Source organism: Neolamprologus brichardi, chromosome 14 (assembly GCF_056152115.1).
Source record: "Neolamprologus brichardi isolate AB-2024 chromosome 14, ASM5615211v1, whole genome shotgun sequence".
NCBI lineage: Eukaryota > Metazoa > Chordata > Actinopteri > Cichliformes > Cichlidae > Neolamprologus > Neolamprologus brichardi.
Genome location: NC_142117.1, coordinates 19036940 through 19055847, shown reverse-complemented (window position 1 = coordinate 19055847; position 18908 = coordinate 19036940). Strand labels below are relative to the sequence as shown.

The 18908-nt window shown below is 39.4% G+C and overlaps 1 protein-coding gene across 3 annotated transcripts in view; it reads right to left on the bottom strand.

The window, feature by feature from the left end:
* Positions 1-18908, bottom strand: part of gria4a (glutamate receptor, ionotropic, AMPA 4a) — a 118397-nt gene that overhangs the window by 4911 nt on the left and 94578 nt on the right. Inside the window, exons 14-17 of one of the 3 annotated variants that reach the window (XM_006802082.3) lie at positions 14474-14672; positions 9604-9851; positions 6312-6426; positions 2611-2748 (exon numbers count right to left, since the gene is read on the bottom strand). In XM_006802082.3, the coding sequence (XP_006802145.1) occupies positions 2611-2748; positions 6312-6426; positions 9604-9851; positions 14474-14672 (700 nt within the window). Of the gene's footprint in view, positions 1-2500; positions 2749-4320; positions 4436-6311; positions 6427-9603; positions 9852-14473; positions 14673-18908 lie in introns of all 3 variants that reach the window. The other 2 variants (XM_006802083.3, XM_006802085.2) reach the window with 2 other exon arrangements.

Here is an 18908-nt window from a genome sequence, read left to right as displayed (position 1 = left end):
GAATTGCTGTTAACATCAGTGTTGTTACTTTTGAGTGTGGTCCAAAATGGTCCGCTGTGAAAGTGGTTTGTCTTTGGTGAATTCTCCATCATATTCAAAACTGTCAGTTTATGTCGAGAGCCAACATTCAGTGCGCATTTAACTCTCCTTATTTTTGCATCCTCTGTATCGATTTTGCTACTTTCCTCAAGGTGAACATCAAGTATGACCTCATAATGCCTCTAAATGGTTTCCTACGCACTGAAATGTTCACTGTTTTCTGTTCACTTTGGTTAATTGCTCCTTTATATAACAATAAACATGAGTCATGTTGCAACCACATCACAGAGTAGCTGTTCCATATGAAGTACTTGCTTCATCAATTATTCGTCTGCATTAAAACTAAGTAAGTAACCGGGCTGTTTTGAAATTGTCAGAGCTGGAAAGCCAAAGTGCCTTTTTTGTCTGTCTGCAGTAAGGATGCACAACTCCAGGTATTGGATGACACAATAGAGACGTAGAGTAGATGATACACAGTATCAACTAAAAGCCAGCGGAGATGAGACTGGTAACTTGGAACTTGCTCTCCAATGTGTGCCTTTGTATTGTTTTTGTATAAATTTCTCTATATTTATTCCTGCTGTCTGCTATTTATATTTTATGGCCATTTGAATACAGTGAACTTATACTCATATTCAAGAAACCAGTTTGATATGATTCAAGCTTTGTGACATGGTGTATTATACTGGTGGAAGCAGCCATCAGAAGATGGGTACACTCTGCTCAGAAAAAGAGATGGACATGGTCAGAAACTGTACTCAGGCTGGATATGGTGTTTAAATTTCCCAAGGTGTGCCAAAAAATATCCTCCACACCATTACACCACCAGCAGCAACATGAAACTTTGATACAAGGCAGGCTACCATCTAAATGTTTAGGAGAAAATGAGACTCTTCAGATTTGATTCACTGTTGCTTTCCTGTGTTAACTCAAAGCAGTGGGATGATAGTGTGGGAAAACTTTTGAATTTCAGGAGGTGTCTTGGCCATGTCCACCTGCCTACATGCATTCAGTTGCTGTCATGCTATTGGCTGATTGGATTATTGCATTAATAATAACTGAAAAGGTATACCTAACAAACAATGTGGTAGTTGGAAAATTTAGCTTTTACGTACGTCAATATCTGTATTCATCTTTCCACTTGAAATTAAGATAAATGGAAAAATAAAGTTTTTACAGAGAAAAGATATATAAATAAATAAATTCATAAATAAAAGCAAATAAAAGCTACTGTTGGCTTAAAAAAATCACCTTGCAATTTTATATTTCCCTCAAGAATTTGTACTTCTACAGATTAAGGTAATTTTTCAGGGGGAATGTGGCGCAGCAGCAACTTTGCTGAAGCTTTCAGAAGACCAGACGTGCTCTAAATTAGTTTGAATTGGCTCAACACTAACTGGTCTTAAGAGGGACCAAACACAAATTTCTATCTGCGTTCATGTGCTATTAACAACCCACTCTACCCATTTGTCTGGTATTGCAGTGGTGCTAGAGGGAGTAATGAGATGTCTAGTTATGCTGAAAGAACGGACATCTACAGTTATAAAAATATCTTAATAATGCTTTTCTTCATAAGATGTCTGCCACATTTTGGGTAAAAATATTTTAAGTCAGACCCAAATCCACGGTAATTGGTGTCCGCACACTAGCTAATTAATTTGTAGCTGGAAGCAGTCACAGATTTTAATGAGGGCTACCAAATTAACAAACTTTTGCTCTCAGGATGGTGAAAAACTGAAAATAGATAATCCCTAAAACCTTGTGAAAGTTTAACCAAGAAAACACATCAGCAGAAGAGGATAACGAAGACGTTTTTAGCATTAATAAACTTGAAACTTTTAAAGAAGGGACTCAAGATGTCACATGTGAAATAAGATAATAAACCAACACCATTAATTATGGTAATTAATATATAAATAATTAATAAATAATATATTCATTAATTTATTCATTCAAAATAAAAAGGTTCTAAAAAATCAAAATGTATTTAATGCTGGAGTTGTGCATCGCGGCTTCAATATGTTATTTGAAAATTACAATGCAGGTGCCTAGTCATTAACCAAGAGCATCACCACCACTGTCATCATCATCATCACCATCATGATCATCTGCAGCCAAAGACGATGGAACCAAATCTGCGGTCACATAAATCTAACCCCAGTCTAGCACAGGGTGACGTAACCGTGACAAAACGCAAACCAAATTTAAACCCAAAAGTCTAAGAAAATATTCTGCCAATAAATAAATAAATAACCAAAACAGCCAAAATTAAGCAGAAAACATAAAAAAAATTAAAAAGTATATTGGTTCCACAATGCTTGACCACATACTCATCACCACATGAAGAACAACACGGTTGCGTGGGGCTGCTGCGACAGCCTCGTCGGTACAAAATCTACAGCACCACCACCATGTTCAACACCACCATTACCCCACCTATACGGGAGCCTCTAAATCCTACCCCTATATCTTGACCCCCTCGGAGCCGTACACGTTGTACCCCTCCCTATAAGTGGCTAGATTCTGGGTGCTGGGGGAGGGGCTGGGGCAGTGGGGGGGGCTAAGGTCCACCTTCATGCGCTTGGCTTCGGCCCGTGACTTGTAGCAGAACTCGACCAGGGCCACCAGCATTGCCAGGCCCAGGCCGCCCACAAGGATGTAGAAGACCCCAGCCACGTTGGACAGGCTCAGAGCCTGGGACGACTTGTCCTGAAGAGATGGGAGGGAGGGAGGATTCAAGGAACATGTGTTTAAAAGATGAAAGGGTAGTGGTAGTAGGACAGGTAGAGGAGAAGTGGTGGGTAGACAGGAAGGAAGAGTAGAGAAGAAGGGGAAAAGTGAGGTGAGACGTTGAGTAGGCTCAAGGTGAGAGCAGTAAAAGGAGAATGGTGCAATGAGGAAGGTGGAGACAGAATAGGGAATGATCAGAGGGAAAGGGAAAATGAGGGAAAAAGCAGACAAAGAAAAGCAGATACAGTAAGTTAGAAACAGAGAAATGGAGATTATACCAGATAAATTAATATGGTTACAGGTACTGAAGTTATGGTATTATCATAAATGATCACAGTAATACATTCTACTTATATAAACTGACATACTACTCATATAAAACTTTAATCTCTACTGCCACCACATCTGCTACTCCACAAATACTGTATACTACAAATCTATCATTACAGCTACAAAACATTCAACAGTTCTAGAAATGTTACAGTGTGCAAAATAGTGCAGCAAGAGTGAATTATTTGTAGAGCAAGTTTTTAATCTGAGCGGGGATTTTACTTTGCTCTATTTTTTGGAAAAGCTCCTACTTTAGTTAAAATTTAAAGCAACTCCCATGTCAAATATTTATAGCAGGGCAAAAAACAAACAAACTGTTGAGCAACAATTTTTAGGTTTAATTTTGAAATAATTTGAATATAATTTTGATTAATGTTTTTAACAGGGGAGGTATTCAGTATGAACTCCCTGGTCTGTTATTTCCCAGTTGCTTTGTAATTGTAATTCATTGGTAATTTAGATCCATTTATACAAATACTAAAGCGTAATTATAGAAGATAGTTTCTGTTTTGTTTTGTTTTTCGCTTAGCTTATAGCTCATTATATTATTTATTAGTGATATAAATTCTATTAATGATAAATGCAACATTCTGTTTTTACCTGATTAAAAATGTATATATATTTGTGTAGCTGGGCTCCTGTCCACACTCCAGAACTGATTTTACAGCATGTCAAAATGAGTGTAGCAGCTGATCATTGCATTTTATTTTGACTGACTTCTTTCAACAAAAGTTTTGAGGAAATAATAACAATCTAGACATTAAGGAAACATTCTTAAATTAATAGAAAACAAGGGAGCTGATCCCTGATTAAATCTCAAATATAAAATGGAGAGACAGTAATTGCAACAAGTTAATATTGCTGATGCATAAGAATCAGTGCCATTCTCATGTGGAATGGACTAGCATATGAGATTAAAACAGAAACATGGAAGTGAAGATTGTTGATTTTACATATTTTAATATATTTAAACATAACTGATGTGAAGATGGAATTGCCTCAGATTGCTACAGAGATTGAAGAAGACTGTTGTCTTCATTTGTATTTAAAATTAGGTAAATGTGGTCCACCATCCAAAAAGACTCTTTTAATTTTAATGTGGAGCACGTTCAAGAAATATCTAAAGTGTTTAAAATGTTATTTCTAAGACAGTAGTTGCAGTATATTCATGATGAGAGTTTCAGGCTAGCGTTCTGCGGGCCACAGCAGCGTGAGACTGACCTTACTTCCAGAGTCCTTGGGTCCACACTCTCCCTTGTCATACCACCATTTGTTTTTCAGTTTGTCTAAGACGCCTGCTTCGCTCAGTTTCAAAACTGCAAGGTTTACCGGGGTTCTTCGCGTGTAAAAATAACATAAATAACATCATAGATCATGTTATTTTATGTTATTAGAGTATTTCTCATTTGCATTGCACATCTCAGTAACAAAGAAAAAACTTTTGCTTAGATTGAGTGACCTAGCATGGATCCCACTGAATACATGTGTGTATGCTCGTTGAGGAGGGGCTGGGGGGAGTGAGGAGCTAAGGCGAGCTACAGACATATGAGTGGGACCCACCTTTGTCACTTCAGGTAACACACCCATGCTGCCCCAGCTCAACCTACAACAATCCAGAGGCAATTACTATTAAACCGGGACTATTGGCGTCAGGCTGGCTCTGTGTCACAACTGGGAGAGTGAGAAGTTCGCAAACTTACTTTGCATGCGTTGAAGCAGAAATGATATTTTCTTTAAACTCTCCCTAATGCATATCATCAGAGAAAACAAATGGGTAGTTCTGTCTGTTGGTTGGTTGACTGTTTTGACACCTTTAAATATGAAATTTGGGGTGAGCATCAAAGGGTTAATCCGTTGGCAGTCATCAACAATCAGTCATCATCGAAAACCTTCCAAAACCACGTTTATTTGAATACACATAGAAATACACTAACAGGAAGACTACTGCCAGTCCACCACTTTGGGCTGTGACTGAAACCGATGGACTGCTATGATATTTGGATGAAACTAGGCAATGAAATTCTTGTGTTCCTAAAGATGAATTGAAATAATTCATCACAGAGTCAAAGTTTTATTTATTCAGTGTTTTGATTTGTGACAAAATCTAAATATATACACTGCTAATGATGGTTTCAATAATAGTTTATATAGTTGCGCATACTAACAATAATTAATATTAATTACATGACAAATAACAACTAATTAGCATGCATTTAGCTCAAAGCCTGTATCTAATTACAGCCACTAACAAGCATGTAGAATTTATTCCTGTTCAAATGAACTTGATAGACTGCATTTAAAATTTCTCAGTTTTCAAATTGACTAAAGGAATGAAACTTTTGTTAAAGATCCAGCTGAATACTTTTAGAAATTAAAATGTTTGACTCTTTAACACACTATAGAACTTTTTTTTTGCTGAAAAATGTTCCAAATTGCTGAAATCACACATATCCTGTGATTGTTTTTCTGGTTTTATTAATTATTCATCTCTCCACCTGCCTTTAGTCAAACTGAGCCTCTCAGGGGGTGTCTGCATTTGACTCTAACCAGACTGTTTTCTCTCTACTCTTCCCAGAGCTGCCACTAGGGGGCAAATATTCCCGTCTTGACAGTAATTGCTCTCTTTATTATTCCAGCTATCCATCAGGGAAACCTCTTTCCATTACTTTGCACTCTGTCCTGTCAGAGGGACATTACCAGTTCAGTGCAAAGCACCTTTAAAATGGTTATCTTCGTGAGATGTGCTTGATTTATTTTGGCAGCTACTCAGAATAGGGATATTTTTCCATGCATTATAAAGAAAATGAGCATTTCCCCCCCTGATGATTCAAAATGAAAGTAGGATATATTTACATTTTCCAGCAATCGGGTTCTGGGTCTCTACCAGGTCCAGCCAGCTGATTCATTTTAAAAGAAGTTATTTCAGGGGTTTTCATTGTATGTGTATCAACAAGCTTCAAAGTGCATTTGTCATTGTGTCTGAACTTATATATAAAGTCACAGACCGTGGACATCAGTGCAACCATGTGCCTATTTCTGCAACTGCAGGTTGTCTCAAGAGATTTAAGCTATCTCTTCTATCCTCCCTGCTTGACTCTTTGCCAGGGCAGATGCATGTGTTACGCTCCCAGGACGGGGGCTGTCGCGAGCCACTCAGCTGGTGAGCAGCCCCTGTCACCTGGAGGTGGGGGGGGCAGACAGAGAGGGCTAACCTTGGAATCCCCTCCCCCGCTGCCACATTCTCCTTTGTCATACCACCACTTGTTTTTCAATTTGTCCAACAGGCCCTGCTCGTTGAGTTTTAGCACGGCCAGGTTGACCGCGTTTCTTTAAGTAAAAAAGGAGGAACAGATAAGATAGTTTGGTCAGAGCAGAGGATGGAGGGACAAACAGACAAGATGGACGGGGGACCGTAGTCAGGAGAAGGAAAGGGAAAAGGAGGACAAGAGGGAGCAGAAATTAGGATGGGCTGAATTCACACATACAGGTGAGTTAGAGGGGGAAAACTGCACCCCGGACAACGCTCTCCCTTACTATTACTCTTTGACTTCTGGAATTTTTTTCCAAATTTGTTTTGTGGTTTTACAAAAAACCCCCTTGCGTTACTCTTCTGTATCTGGCTGCACTAACATCAGATGCTACCACAGTGAGTGTCAGATTACTGGTATAAAGTGTGTTAACCAGGTCTCTGTAGTGTACTGATGAGGCGCTTGCCCCCTCCTGCTGCCCCCTTGCCGTCCTATTGCTCTGTGTGTGCACATTGTGTTTGTGTGGCCTCAGTTTCCTAAGGGCCTGCTTACTCTGTTAAAGGGACTGACCTCTAAACAAAATTCAGGGACACAGGGATAACTATTTGGCATCCGTACAGTGTGTGTTTGTCTGTATACCTAGCATGATTTTAATGAAATACAAAATCATTACTTGCCAACACTTCTTTGTAGATGTGCATGCAGTGTGTGGCCTTGAGTGTCTAAAATGTTTATGTTTAAGTAATTTAATTACATGTAAATTTTCCATGCAAAAAAGAACAAAAATGAATTGAATCTGTTTGAATGCAATTTACTTCATCAATACACAGTTTTTAGCAGGGGTGTCAAACATAAGGGCCAGATTCTGCCATTCGCACCCGCATTCACACTTTGGGCAATTTGGATTAATCAATTAACCTATCGCCACAAACTGCATGTCTTTGGACTGTGGGAGGAAGCTGGAGTACCCAGAGGGAACCCACGCAAACACGGGGAGAACATGCAAACGCCACACAGAAAGACCCCGGCCTGATGGTGGAATTGAACTCAGGACCTTCTTGCTGCGCGGCAATATTATTTGAAAAATCATGCTTCATGTTTACAAGGGCCAAGAGTTATGGTATGACGGTGTCATTTTCTGCTTTCTATGCCACATCTCTGATTTTTACAGCTGCCCATGAACTCTTTCCTGTCATCCTCTTCTTGTGCGACTGTGCTCTGCTTTTGTTTGTGCGATGCTGATCGGCCATACTAATCTTTGCACAAAGGTCACAGCAGTCGCTGCGTACTTGTTTATTTGTCTGGCCCTTTGTCTGAGCACTTGCCTATCTGGAAGCACTATCTCATCTCTGATGGTCTGATGGTACACTGGTGTTAAGAGCTTAGAAACAATATTCGAGAGATTTGAGAAGAGACAGCGTTCTCTGGGGTGATCTAATCTGCTGGCCATGACTAATCTCATCAACATAAGAGGAATGGATGAAAACAGTTCAAAAAGATCTGTAAAGCATGATAATGACAGTCACATATTAAAAGTCACATCAAAAGGAGTCATATAGCAGAAAGTAAACAATACTATTAATGTTCAGCTCAATCATCAGAGTATTCATGCTCTTCATCATCATCATCATCACATCAAATGATTACTGCACCAGGAGGAGAGGCAGGCTCACCCGGCGTGCGCCCTCGCAGCCTTGTGCAAGTCTGTGTTTCTGCAGACTGAGAGCAGCCTGAGACAACCGTGGATAGTCCCAGGTATGTGTTACGGGGGAGCTTCCAAAGGAACCTATCCACTTGCTGTCTGTCACAATTTTCCCTCATAAACGGGAAAACTTTTTTTTTTCTCGTTTAAGAAAATAAGAGGTAAACTACAGGGTGACAGGGGTCTTGAGGAACTTTGCACCATGCACAGGGGAAAGTTATAGGACATGGTGTGAGGCTGATGTGCTGTTTGTGCTTTGCCTTTTATGTGGCAAATCTGAAATGCTGACAGAGATAGATGGAGGAGAGAGGAGAAAGCAAGTGGTCCAGCTTTGCTGAATTTAGTCAATTATTTTTTTCCTCAGCAGGCACTTGTCACATTGAGAAGACAAAGTTTCTTTACTGCTGTCACAGTCACCTGGAAAATGAATTATCTGCATTGCTGAGGATATCGCAGTGAAACCTATTGAGACTGTTACTGTAAGCTCAAGTTAACAAGCCAGAGAAACAAATGTCTACTGAGGGAAAAACAAGATAAAATGACCAACTTCACTTTGTCATTTGTTTCCTCCATCTTATGGTTTCTATTTCATGTTGATGCACTTTTTCTTTTTAAAAAAACTACTACTGATTTTTCTGTTTGTTGGGCTTTAATTTGAGATTGTTCAATTATCTATTAATTTAACTGGTTTAAAGATTGAAACTGTGTCTTTCTTTTGTTTGTGGATCAGTGTTTTTCCTGTATTATATTTACTTTGAATTCCCCCCATTGGACAGGCCCCTCTGCTTCCTGTTCCTCACTTTTTTTCTTTTCCTGGTTGTCTATAAATTCCCCCCGTGGCTCTGGATGGAGTGGCAGCAGTCTGAGGTTCTGCCTCTCCTCGTGGTCATTCTCTGGTAATAAATCTCTCTTTTAATCATTGTCAACATCAGTATCATGGAACAGTGAGATGATAGCAGACAAATGAACAGAGTTACCTGGAAGGTGGCCCTGTGGAGAAAAGGTGGTTGAAAATAGCAACAAAAAAGAAAGGAAGGACACAAGCACAAAGCGACGTATGGATGACAGCGACACAGGACAAAGACGGTGGAGGTGACATGCTTTGATTTAACAGATGGCAGAAGTGAGAGCAAAGAGAGTCGAACAGAATTACAAACAATACAAAAAGGAAGGCAGAAAGTGGGGGAAAAAAGAAATTAAGGTATTAACAAAAGAAACCATGACTAAACAAATGATTTGCACGTTTAACACATTTATCGAAGTCACTGCTGCTCGGTAAAAACATATAACTGCCAAGTGCCTATCCCATAAATCCATAAATTGTATTAAATAAATAACATTTACTGTTAATTTGGGACTTTACGCTTGCGAGAATCAATCAATGTCCACTTCGGTCAATTTTTACAATTCTTTGGTTGAGAAATTTTCACCAGACAGCAGTGAGAGGTTGATTTAGGTCAAGTATAAAAGGCACAGCAGGGTAGGTGGAATATCGCAGCAATAGTCCAGTATCAGCGTCGTTACTGTTTCCTATTGTTACACTATTCCACCCACCTTAACTGTGAGCCTTTCGGTGTTGCAATGCCGTATCCTTTGGAGTCCAGGTTGCCTCCGACTTTCATGGTATCACAAGGCTTTCGCTGCTCCGTGTATTCGTTCATGGTGGACTCGAGAAGGAAGGCGTACTTCCCCTTGGACTTTCGGACCCTTGCCACGCCTTCTGCTGTGGTTTTGGTGAAGACAGTTGGCTCAGCGGATTTCATATATGACCACATCTTCTCGTATACAGCTATTTTGGATCTCTAGCATGGAAGAGGGGCAAAGGGGAGAAAGGAAAAGGTTAACAGGGAATTAATGGGTATAAATTCACAGTTATAGGAGAAAATTTTCCCTAAAATGATGTGGAAGCCAGCTGTCAAGGAAGCTACGTTGTAGATCTTCACTGTATATATTTCAGCCGTTTAACAAAAATAAATGAGTCCCACTAACAAATACTGCCTGTTTGTTGCTAAGTTATTGGTATTCTCCAAAAGATATTAAAAACACATTTGAGCTGCATCATTGCCCTGGTTATGTTCTTCATTACCTTTAACACAGGTTTTAAGTCAATCCCACCTCAAAAACTCTAGAGGTGGATGTATTTGAATTTGCCGCTGATTGATGCCAAACACATTGCTCTTAAACTTGATTGGGGAAGGTTAACAAAAATGAAAACAAAATTCCATTTTTGTGACCTATTTGAAATGGATTTATGCTTCAGGAATGAGTAGAAATTAATTGGTTTTCAGCTGCAAGAAAATATAGAACAATGCCTGCCAGTCTTTTTCTTTTACAAATGTTACTTTGAACAGTGTGCGGACATTATCTAATTAATTATTCAAATCGACATGCTGACCTTAGTGCTGACTTTACTGACGCAAAAAGGAGGCTGTTAATCCATGTTAACAATCCATGTTTCCACTGGATTTGATTTGTTGCTACAGATGCTACAGCTTCGTATGATGTGAAGCTGACTTTTCCTCTTTTGGTCCCTGAGTAAAATGATGCTGTTGATGGTGTGCTGTGTCTTCAATGTTTATCACATGGTGTATAATCACATTTCCTGTATAACCACATTTAAATTATGACATGGTGCAGATGCTGACAAGTCAAACATCAGTCTTACTTTTTACTGGAATACTTGTACACTAAGCTGGTGTGTGGTTATGAATTTAGGACTGAGTACAGTACAAAAGTCTTCAGCCACCACTTATTTCTTTATATTTTGTCTTGAACAAACCAGACATTTTTGGACTTTGGCTGCTTTTTCACTCATTTTCAGTCCACTCTTTGTGCCTGGCTATTTTCAGAGGAATGTTGTGTTTTTTAAAACCACTTACTGTGGTTGAATCATTCAAGCATACAGAATATGCCGAACCTAATGGGCGAACCAGTGTTGTAGCTACATATATAACAAAATGTATCTTTAGGCACTTTGTTACTATTAGCATAGCCTATTAAAAAAATGATAATTATTTGCAATTTCTTTACTTGAAACTTGAATCTATGAAAAATTCCAAAATAACTCAGTTTTTCAAGCATATAAACTGTTCTTTTGTACCAATATGGTGATACCCAAAGAGCCAAAAACCTGGCATATCTCCACATGTTATACAGTGTTTCCTTAAAGACACATAATGGAAATGACAGAGACAGAAGTGGCCGGCCTAAAAAACTACAAGACGAACCAGGGACAAAAAGCAGGGGTATGTCACATCACTGAAAAAAGACTGAATATCAGTGGCGACGGGTCATATGGGGTGATGAATCCAAATTGAAATTTTTGGGTTCAATCAATTTGAAGACAGAGGAGGTCAGGCGAGAGCTACAACAGTGAGTGTCTACAGCCATCTGTAAAACATTTCAGACAGTGGTGCTGGGGATCTTGTCAGAACTGATGGAATTATGAATGCATTGAAGTATTTTCAGATCTTGATCCACCGTGCTGTACTAGCTGGAAGGCGTCTGATTGACATCAGCTTGTTTTTTCAACATCACAATGATCCCAAACACACTGTCAATGCAGTAAAAGCACACCATCACCTATCGGTCATGGATTGGTCTCCCCAGAGCCTGGACCTCAACATCCATGAAGCAGTGTGGGATCGTCTTGTGTGGTTATACCAGATATTGGCTTTTGAGCTTATTATAATTGTACAAACTCTGTTGCACATATTTCAGTAAATAAATTCACCAGATACAAAGATACGAAGAAATGAAGGGTGGCTTAAGACGTTTGCACAGTATTGTATATAAACTCTATTATATTTTTTTTATAATGTGTACTGTATACATCCTACATATGTCTGTGGTCTTGTAATTCTGCACATTGGTCTGTGTGTATATATGTGAAACGATTTGTTTGCTTGTGTGTGTGAACTGCGTGTAGTCAAGAGTGAAAATAACAAGCAGAGGAGTCAAACTGTCATCCTCCACCAGCGCACTGCTTCTTTCTTCTCTTTCACTCCTGGTGATAAAGTGTTATTCAGTCGCTCTTCGAGCAACAAGCCAGGGCCTCAGCCACTGAAACCAGCACCCGGGGAATGATATGTGTGTGTATCAGTGTGCTGCTAGTGCGTGACGGACACCTATCCCATAATAATGTCACACACATCAAAAGGCTCCGCCTCTCTTCATTCAACCCTCTCTTTCTCTTCATTTTTCTCCTTCCATTTCTTCCTCTGTCTATCACAGTTTCTCACCACCCCCTCCTGTACACCTCCAGCCCATCTATCCAAGCCCCCACCTATCAAAGAAAGTGAGACCGAGAGACGCCGATAATAAACGCGCGCGTACAAAGCGCCGTCTAGCCTTGGAGGGATGGATGTGTGACAATAAGGTGTGACTCTTTCCAGATTCTTTAACAATGAGCGTAGCTGTGAAAGAGGAAAATGGATGCTGCAAGTCACCTTCAGGCATGCACAATATGGAAACGCTTTTAAACATACATGGACGCACGTACCGTGTTTCTGCGCATTGCAAAACGCCACTCAAACTTGCTTACACATATAAGACACATGCATATGTTGCTTTATGTGCACACGATATTGTATGTACACATCCACGGTCACACAAACACACTTGCATGCACACACAAGATAATTAATGGTGGTGGCGAATCCCCCTCAGCTGTGGGAGAGTAAATTGCTTTTTCACCCTCCACAGATTTCAGCCTGCTCGTTATGTTGATGATGCCAGAGCGACTAACAGAGGCACAAACTGCCTGCTACATTCTCCCCCCTTTCCTCCTCTGTCTCCAGACACAAATACCAGTGCACACATTCCTACAGAGCAGAACTGTTTATATACACATAACATGCACAGGAACAAAAACAAATCTTAATAATTGTGTGAAGCAAAAGGGAAAGAAAAAAAAAATAGGATTGTGTGCATGTTCATGTGTGTCAACTATTAGCACTGACTGGAAGCCACATAGGTGAAGAGGTCAAAGGGTGAAGGTGTAATTGGGGCTTCTTTACCCCACTCTGCTATTCTTTCCACTTTCTTTTCATAGCAGTATATCCTATTCCACCGGTTATCCTTGGCTTTACTTACCTTACTGCCTACTTTTATAATCATTATGGTTTTATTCCTTTATTTTGATTAACTGCTAAGGACTGTGGTAAAAAAACCCAACATCTTTTCACTGTAATCAACATTGCGTTTGAGAAAATCCAGCACAGATCTTTTGTTTTCTCGTGTCCAGTGTAATCTTTTTAAATCTTACTGTGGGCTTTGATCAGGTTTTACACACAAACTAACTGGAAACAGAAAGTCATCTCAGCTTAACATCACGTTTCAAGTCTCTCTCAAGTCAAGATTAGTACACGAAAGATCCATTAATTTAGATTTTCTAGAATTTTGTAGATTGGTTTTCAAGTATGTGCTGCTTGAATTAGCCTAGGTAACAGAGGCACACTCACTATTCCCTACTAACATACAAGTGATTAAAATTCTGCCACTAAAGTATTTTCTGAACAATGTAATATTTTAAATAGTCATCTCTGTAAATTTGAATCTGCACTCAGTTGTCAGTTTATTAGCTATACCTTACTAATACCAGGTTGGACCCTCTTTTGCCTTCAAAAATGCTTTAATTCTTCGTGGCATCGATTCAACAAGGTGCTGAAAACTTTGATCTATACTGACGTGATAGCATCACACAGCTGCTGCTTTGTTGGGTGCACACCAATCAATCCCAAAGGTGTTAGATTTAGATCTGATGATTGTGGAGGTTATTTTCAAGAAACCAGTTTGAGATGATCTGAAAAAATATCTCCCTCACTATTACACCACCACCACTGTTGATTCCATGATGGATCAGACCATTTTTCAATCTCTATTGTCCTATTTGGTGAGTCCATGTAAATTGTAGCCTCAGTTCCTCCTGTTCTTAGCTTACAGGAACAGCCTTATGTTGCAGTAGCTTCAAGTCTGGATATGATGTGCACTGCACAGCTTGTCTGGTACAAACAGCAACGACACATTTAAAATAACTTAAATCACCCTTTTCCCCCATTATGATGGCCTGTGTGGACTTCAGGAGTCTGTCCTGACCATCTCTACATATCTAAATGCACTAAGATGTTGTTGCCATGTGATTGGCTGATTGCATATTTACATTAACAAGAAATTTAACAGGTGTACCTAATAAAGTGGTAACCTTGAAAATGTCAGTGTTCCAGATGCTAAAAATAAAGGAGGTTGCATTAACAACTGGCTGGTTTTCAGTACCAGTAATGGTATAAGTAATACTATACTAATGATACCAAGAGTATTAAAGATGTCTTCCTCAAAGTCGCAAATTAACTTTACTTAACATAGTAAAAAACCTGAAAAGGCTCAAGCAATCAAATAAAATGAACAGTGTGCTTTGAGTTCATACCCTGAAGAATTCTTTAGTGGAGCCTGAGTCCAGCGTCCCATAGGCTATCTCTGTCTGTTTGGCCAAGTCCTCTGCACTCTCTATCGGTGAAACCATCCTCTCCACAGTGAGGAATGCAGCCAAGTTGGCTGTGTAAGAGGAGATGATGATAAGAGTAAAGAACCACCACACACCTCCAACAATACGTCCAGATAGAGACCTGCAGAGAAGAGAGTGGGGAGTGAGGTAGGGAGAAAAAAACAGGGAAAGCAGAGTGAGGTGTAAGAAAGGGAAAGATAAAGTCAATTTTTTTTATTTTTCTTTTACAAAGTGGCCAAGATGGCAAGATTAGGGAGATGAAAGAAAGCAAACACAGACGAGAAATCAGCAGATGGATGACACGGAGATGGTTAAGGTAAAGATGACAGTGAAGGGATTAAAAAACGAGAGAGAGAAAGAAACACAATTACCGTTGCAGAGATATGCAACACAGAAAACTGTAGCGTCACAAAGCATTCTGTGTGCATGACAAAACTGACAGTACCGCCAAAGTAATTGTCTTTCAACCTGAAAACCAATTCAGCACTAACAGCAACCGAGGCTACATGAAACAGATAGCAATCGGGGCAAGCCAGCAACTCTCTCATCCTCTTTCCTTCTTTTCCTTTTCTCCATGCTTACGCTGTTTATCTCCCAATTGTGAGCAGGAGCATCAAAGTAAGTGGCAATTCATTTTTTTTTTTTGCATGAACTTGTTTTCACTGAGTAAAAGGAAGGAAAGCAAGTGAGAGTGAACCTATTAGAGAAAGTCAGAGAAAAATACATGAAGGCCACACGATGTTTCCTTTTAAGTACCGCAGTCAGTAAAAGACCTTGAAATTCTAATGGGCAGAAACAGCAACAAGGAAAATAATAATACAGAAAAAAATCAAAAAAACAACTTCACTTCAGAGGAGTGAGAAACAAAGTGAAAATATTACTGGGCATACACTACAAGACATTCAGAAAGAAAGAAAAATGCAGAAAATGACTGATAAAAGACCTGATAAATAACTTGAGCATGAAACCAAATCATCAAATTTAAAATGTTTAAATTCTAATTCATCGCTTTTGCTTTTAAGAAGCACTTTAATATATATATATATATATTTTTTTAGGTAAAATTACACCAAAAAGAAATAAAACAACTGAAAGGTGCTATGATGAACTCCTGATTCAGGTGAAAATGATCTGTGAACAATTCCTACCACATTACAAATAATCATTTGATCCGTTGTTATCACAAAAACACTGATTACAGCCACTCAAACCTCGGGCGATAATCAGATCCTCTTGCATACAATCAGACAATGTGTTCCGATATTTACCGGACAGACAGTAGCCTGGTGATACCAACACTCTGATGTGAGAGCGGTGGCAGACAAATTATTTTTAGTCTGGGTTTATTTGTAAGAAGTGTGAGCGGAAGAGAAAACGAGGAGCGAGAAAGAAGAGAGATGCATTGACGCCTGACTCGCATAAATTGTCACCTTTTGGAGCAACTCTGCATTATGCTGCTCTTCAAAATCCATCGCACCTCTTAATCCACACACACGCAAACACACACAGACTTGATAGTGTTTGTCCTTGAGGCCTTGATCTGTTTGCTTGAAATAATGAACCTGGCATACACCGTGATGGATTCTCAGACGAAACTGTTGTTAGATTTATTTTTATACTTATTAGGATACAACAGAAACTTTCTGTTTTTTTAACCATGTGACACTTTGATGTAATGTTTGTCTTCGAGCCCAGAAAAGGAAATACGCTGGTGACAGGGATTAGGAGGATGAAGAGGATGGCATGTTCAGAAGTTTCATAGATTTCACAGGATTTCCATTAGTGGTCAAAAACGCAGAGGTGATCTGACTGGTTAGGTGGTGAACAATACCTTATTAATTCAACCTTGTGGAGTGACTCTGGGTGAGTGGAAAAAGAAAGTGGTATAAAAGAAAAAATGACCGTGTAAGGAATCTGTTGAAGTTTAAGTTGCACCTTATTGATCACTGAGGAAATTCTGACCTCTGTAACTGACCCACTACAATCACTGAGTGGCATTTGGCAGAGTGCACTGCTTATTTCCTTGGCTAGTGCTTCAGGCAGGACCGGTGACAAGAGAAGTGGCGTAAAACTTTACTGCAGTTCTGCATATCTTGTATTCATAAGCATTACATAAACTTTTAATAACCAATATACGCTCTAATGTATTTTTAAGGAGCATTTATTAATTCATTTGACAGCTCCTCTTGGGGCAACCGCAGGTGCTGGTATGAGCAGATACTGAATGACAATACACTGCAGCAAAACACATCTCTAACATAAAATATACGGGTTCCTCAAATTTATTACATCAAATTAAAGGCTCCGGCCTACAGCTTTCATAAATTACCAGTGTTGATAATTACGAAAATCATTTTTGCAACGTATATGCGGGCTCTTTAATAGAAATTTTAAGCTAAAATACTAAATACTAAATACTAATACTAAATAAACTACTGTTGTTTTCCAATAATTTTCAGATTTACTATAACCTAAGCCACATTCTTGCCCTAACGTAGTGCAAACAGCCACAGATGCAAAAGAGAAGAAGTAAAATAGTAATTGCCAAACACAGGATACAAACTGAAAATCATCTGTTTGATATGTGTCTAAACCACTACCTCCTTCACTGAAAATGGACTCTTTATACCAGTTAAACTGACTTGTTTTCTGGAAGTGTAATTTCTCTTGCTGCTTCTGACCCGTAGAGGCACTAGACCAGCATGTAAGCAAGCACTCTTGCTTTTTTTTTTTAAAGCAGATGTTAGTAGCATTCCTAATAACATGCAATCTTACTGTATCCACCAACTCCTCCTACACGATCAGGAGTTGAGGAATCAGAAAATTGGGCACACTGGTTCATCACAGCCCACTGAAGGTTCTTATCAATACCACATGTTATGACATCATCGTGTGATCTAGCAATCACCTAACAGTGATCTAAAACCACAGTCTAAACCAGGGGTGGGCAACTCCAGGCCTCGAGGCCGGTGTCCTGCAGGTTTTAAATCTCACCTTGGGTCAACACACCTGAATCAAATGATTCGTTCGTTACCAGGCCTCTGGAGAACTTCAGGACATGTTGAGGAGCTAATTTAGCCATTTAAATCAGCTGTGTTGGATCAAGGACACATCTAAAACCTGCAGGGACACCGGCCCTCGAGGCCTGGAGTTGCCCACCCCTGGTCTAAACAGTACTACAGTATGAACATGTACTAGGACCTAAAATGCATGTGTCATTAGATGAGAGAGGAATAGGGTACGGTGAGGACATATTTCTTCTTCTTTTTGCATTAGAATTGTCATCTTAAACTAAACACTGCATCCATCAACGCCGAGCAGCATTTCCAGCTGTAGTTGTTGACAGATGAATTTCCGAGGTCCATTATTTTATCAGCAGAATGCTCAATTCGAGCATTCAATCATTTTTCTAATTAATTTTATTTACATTAAGCCTGTGAGGTTCTTTGAATAAATCATCCTCAGTGTTCATGAATCTAAAATGATCACATCTGATTCATTTTATTTCTAGATTAAAGGTTTCATAGGGGGAAAACAGAATGTTGGACCACAGTGCAGGACAGCCAGCAAAGTTAATCTGACATTATAGTAGAGTCTAATTTACTATTTTTTTCACTTTAATACCTTAACTTTGACATGTAATTTGCTGGGCTGAGACTGGGCTAGCATCTGCTGCAAACAATCTGCCTTTGTTCTGTTTACATTTAGACTAAACTTGAGCTTAGCGAGGATTTTCTTTTTTTTAAATGATAAAACCTGGCAATACAGTGAAGAGCCAGGGAAAGATCGGTTTCCCCATTTAAATAAGGCTCAACGTTTAATGAAGTCCTACAAATCTGTAACATAAAGCAAAGTCGTTAAACCTCACAGTAAAGCTTCTCACACTAATTACAATACACTGGGAAGAGACACAGATTGTGCAGCCTTTCAGTGTGTTTAAGGCTGATTTACAATTATAGCTACTCCCATGCACAGTTTTCCTCTTGCTGAATGGGCTGTTAATACAGATGTGACAATGACAGAAACACTGTAAAAGTTAAACGGCTCACTGAGTCTGCACATGGCTCTGACACATTCTTTTATGCTATGTTGGGGGCGAGGTTACTGCTTTTATTCTGAAAATCAACAAAAAATGGTTCTGTATCTCAGGCAGCTTGATAGAAAACCATCCTATTGGACAACACGTTTGCCCTCTGGCGCTTCATTTAGATGGAATCGTGTGTGCAAGCAGGCATGTGTACAAATGTGGATGAATTCTGCTGTTCTCAGAGTGCATGCCAGTACACTCGGCTGATCTTTGACAGCAGTGTCTTTGATTCTTTTCGCGTCTGTGTGAGAGATGCCGCCTGTGTGCGGT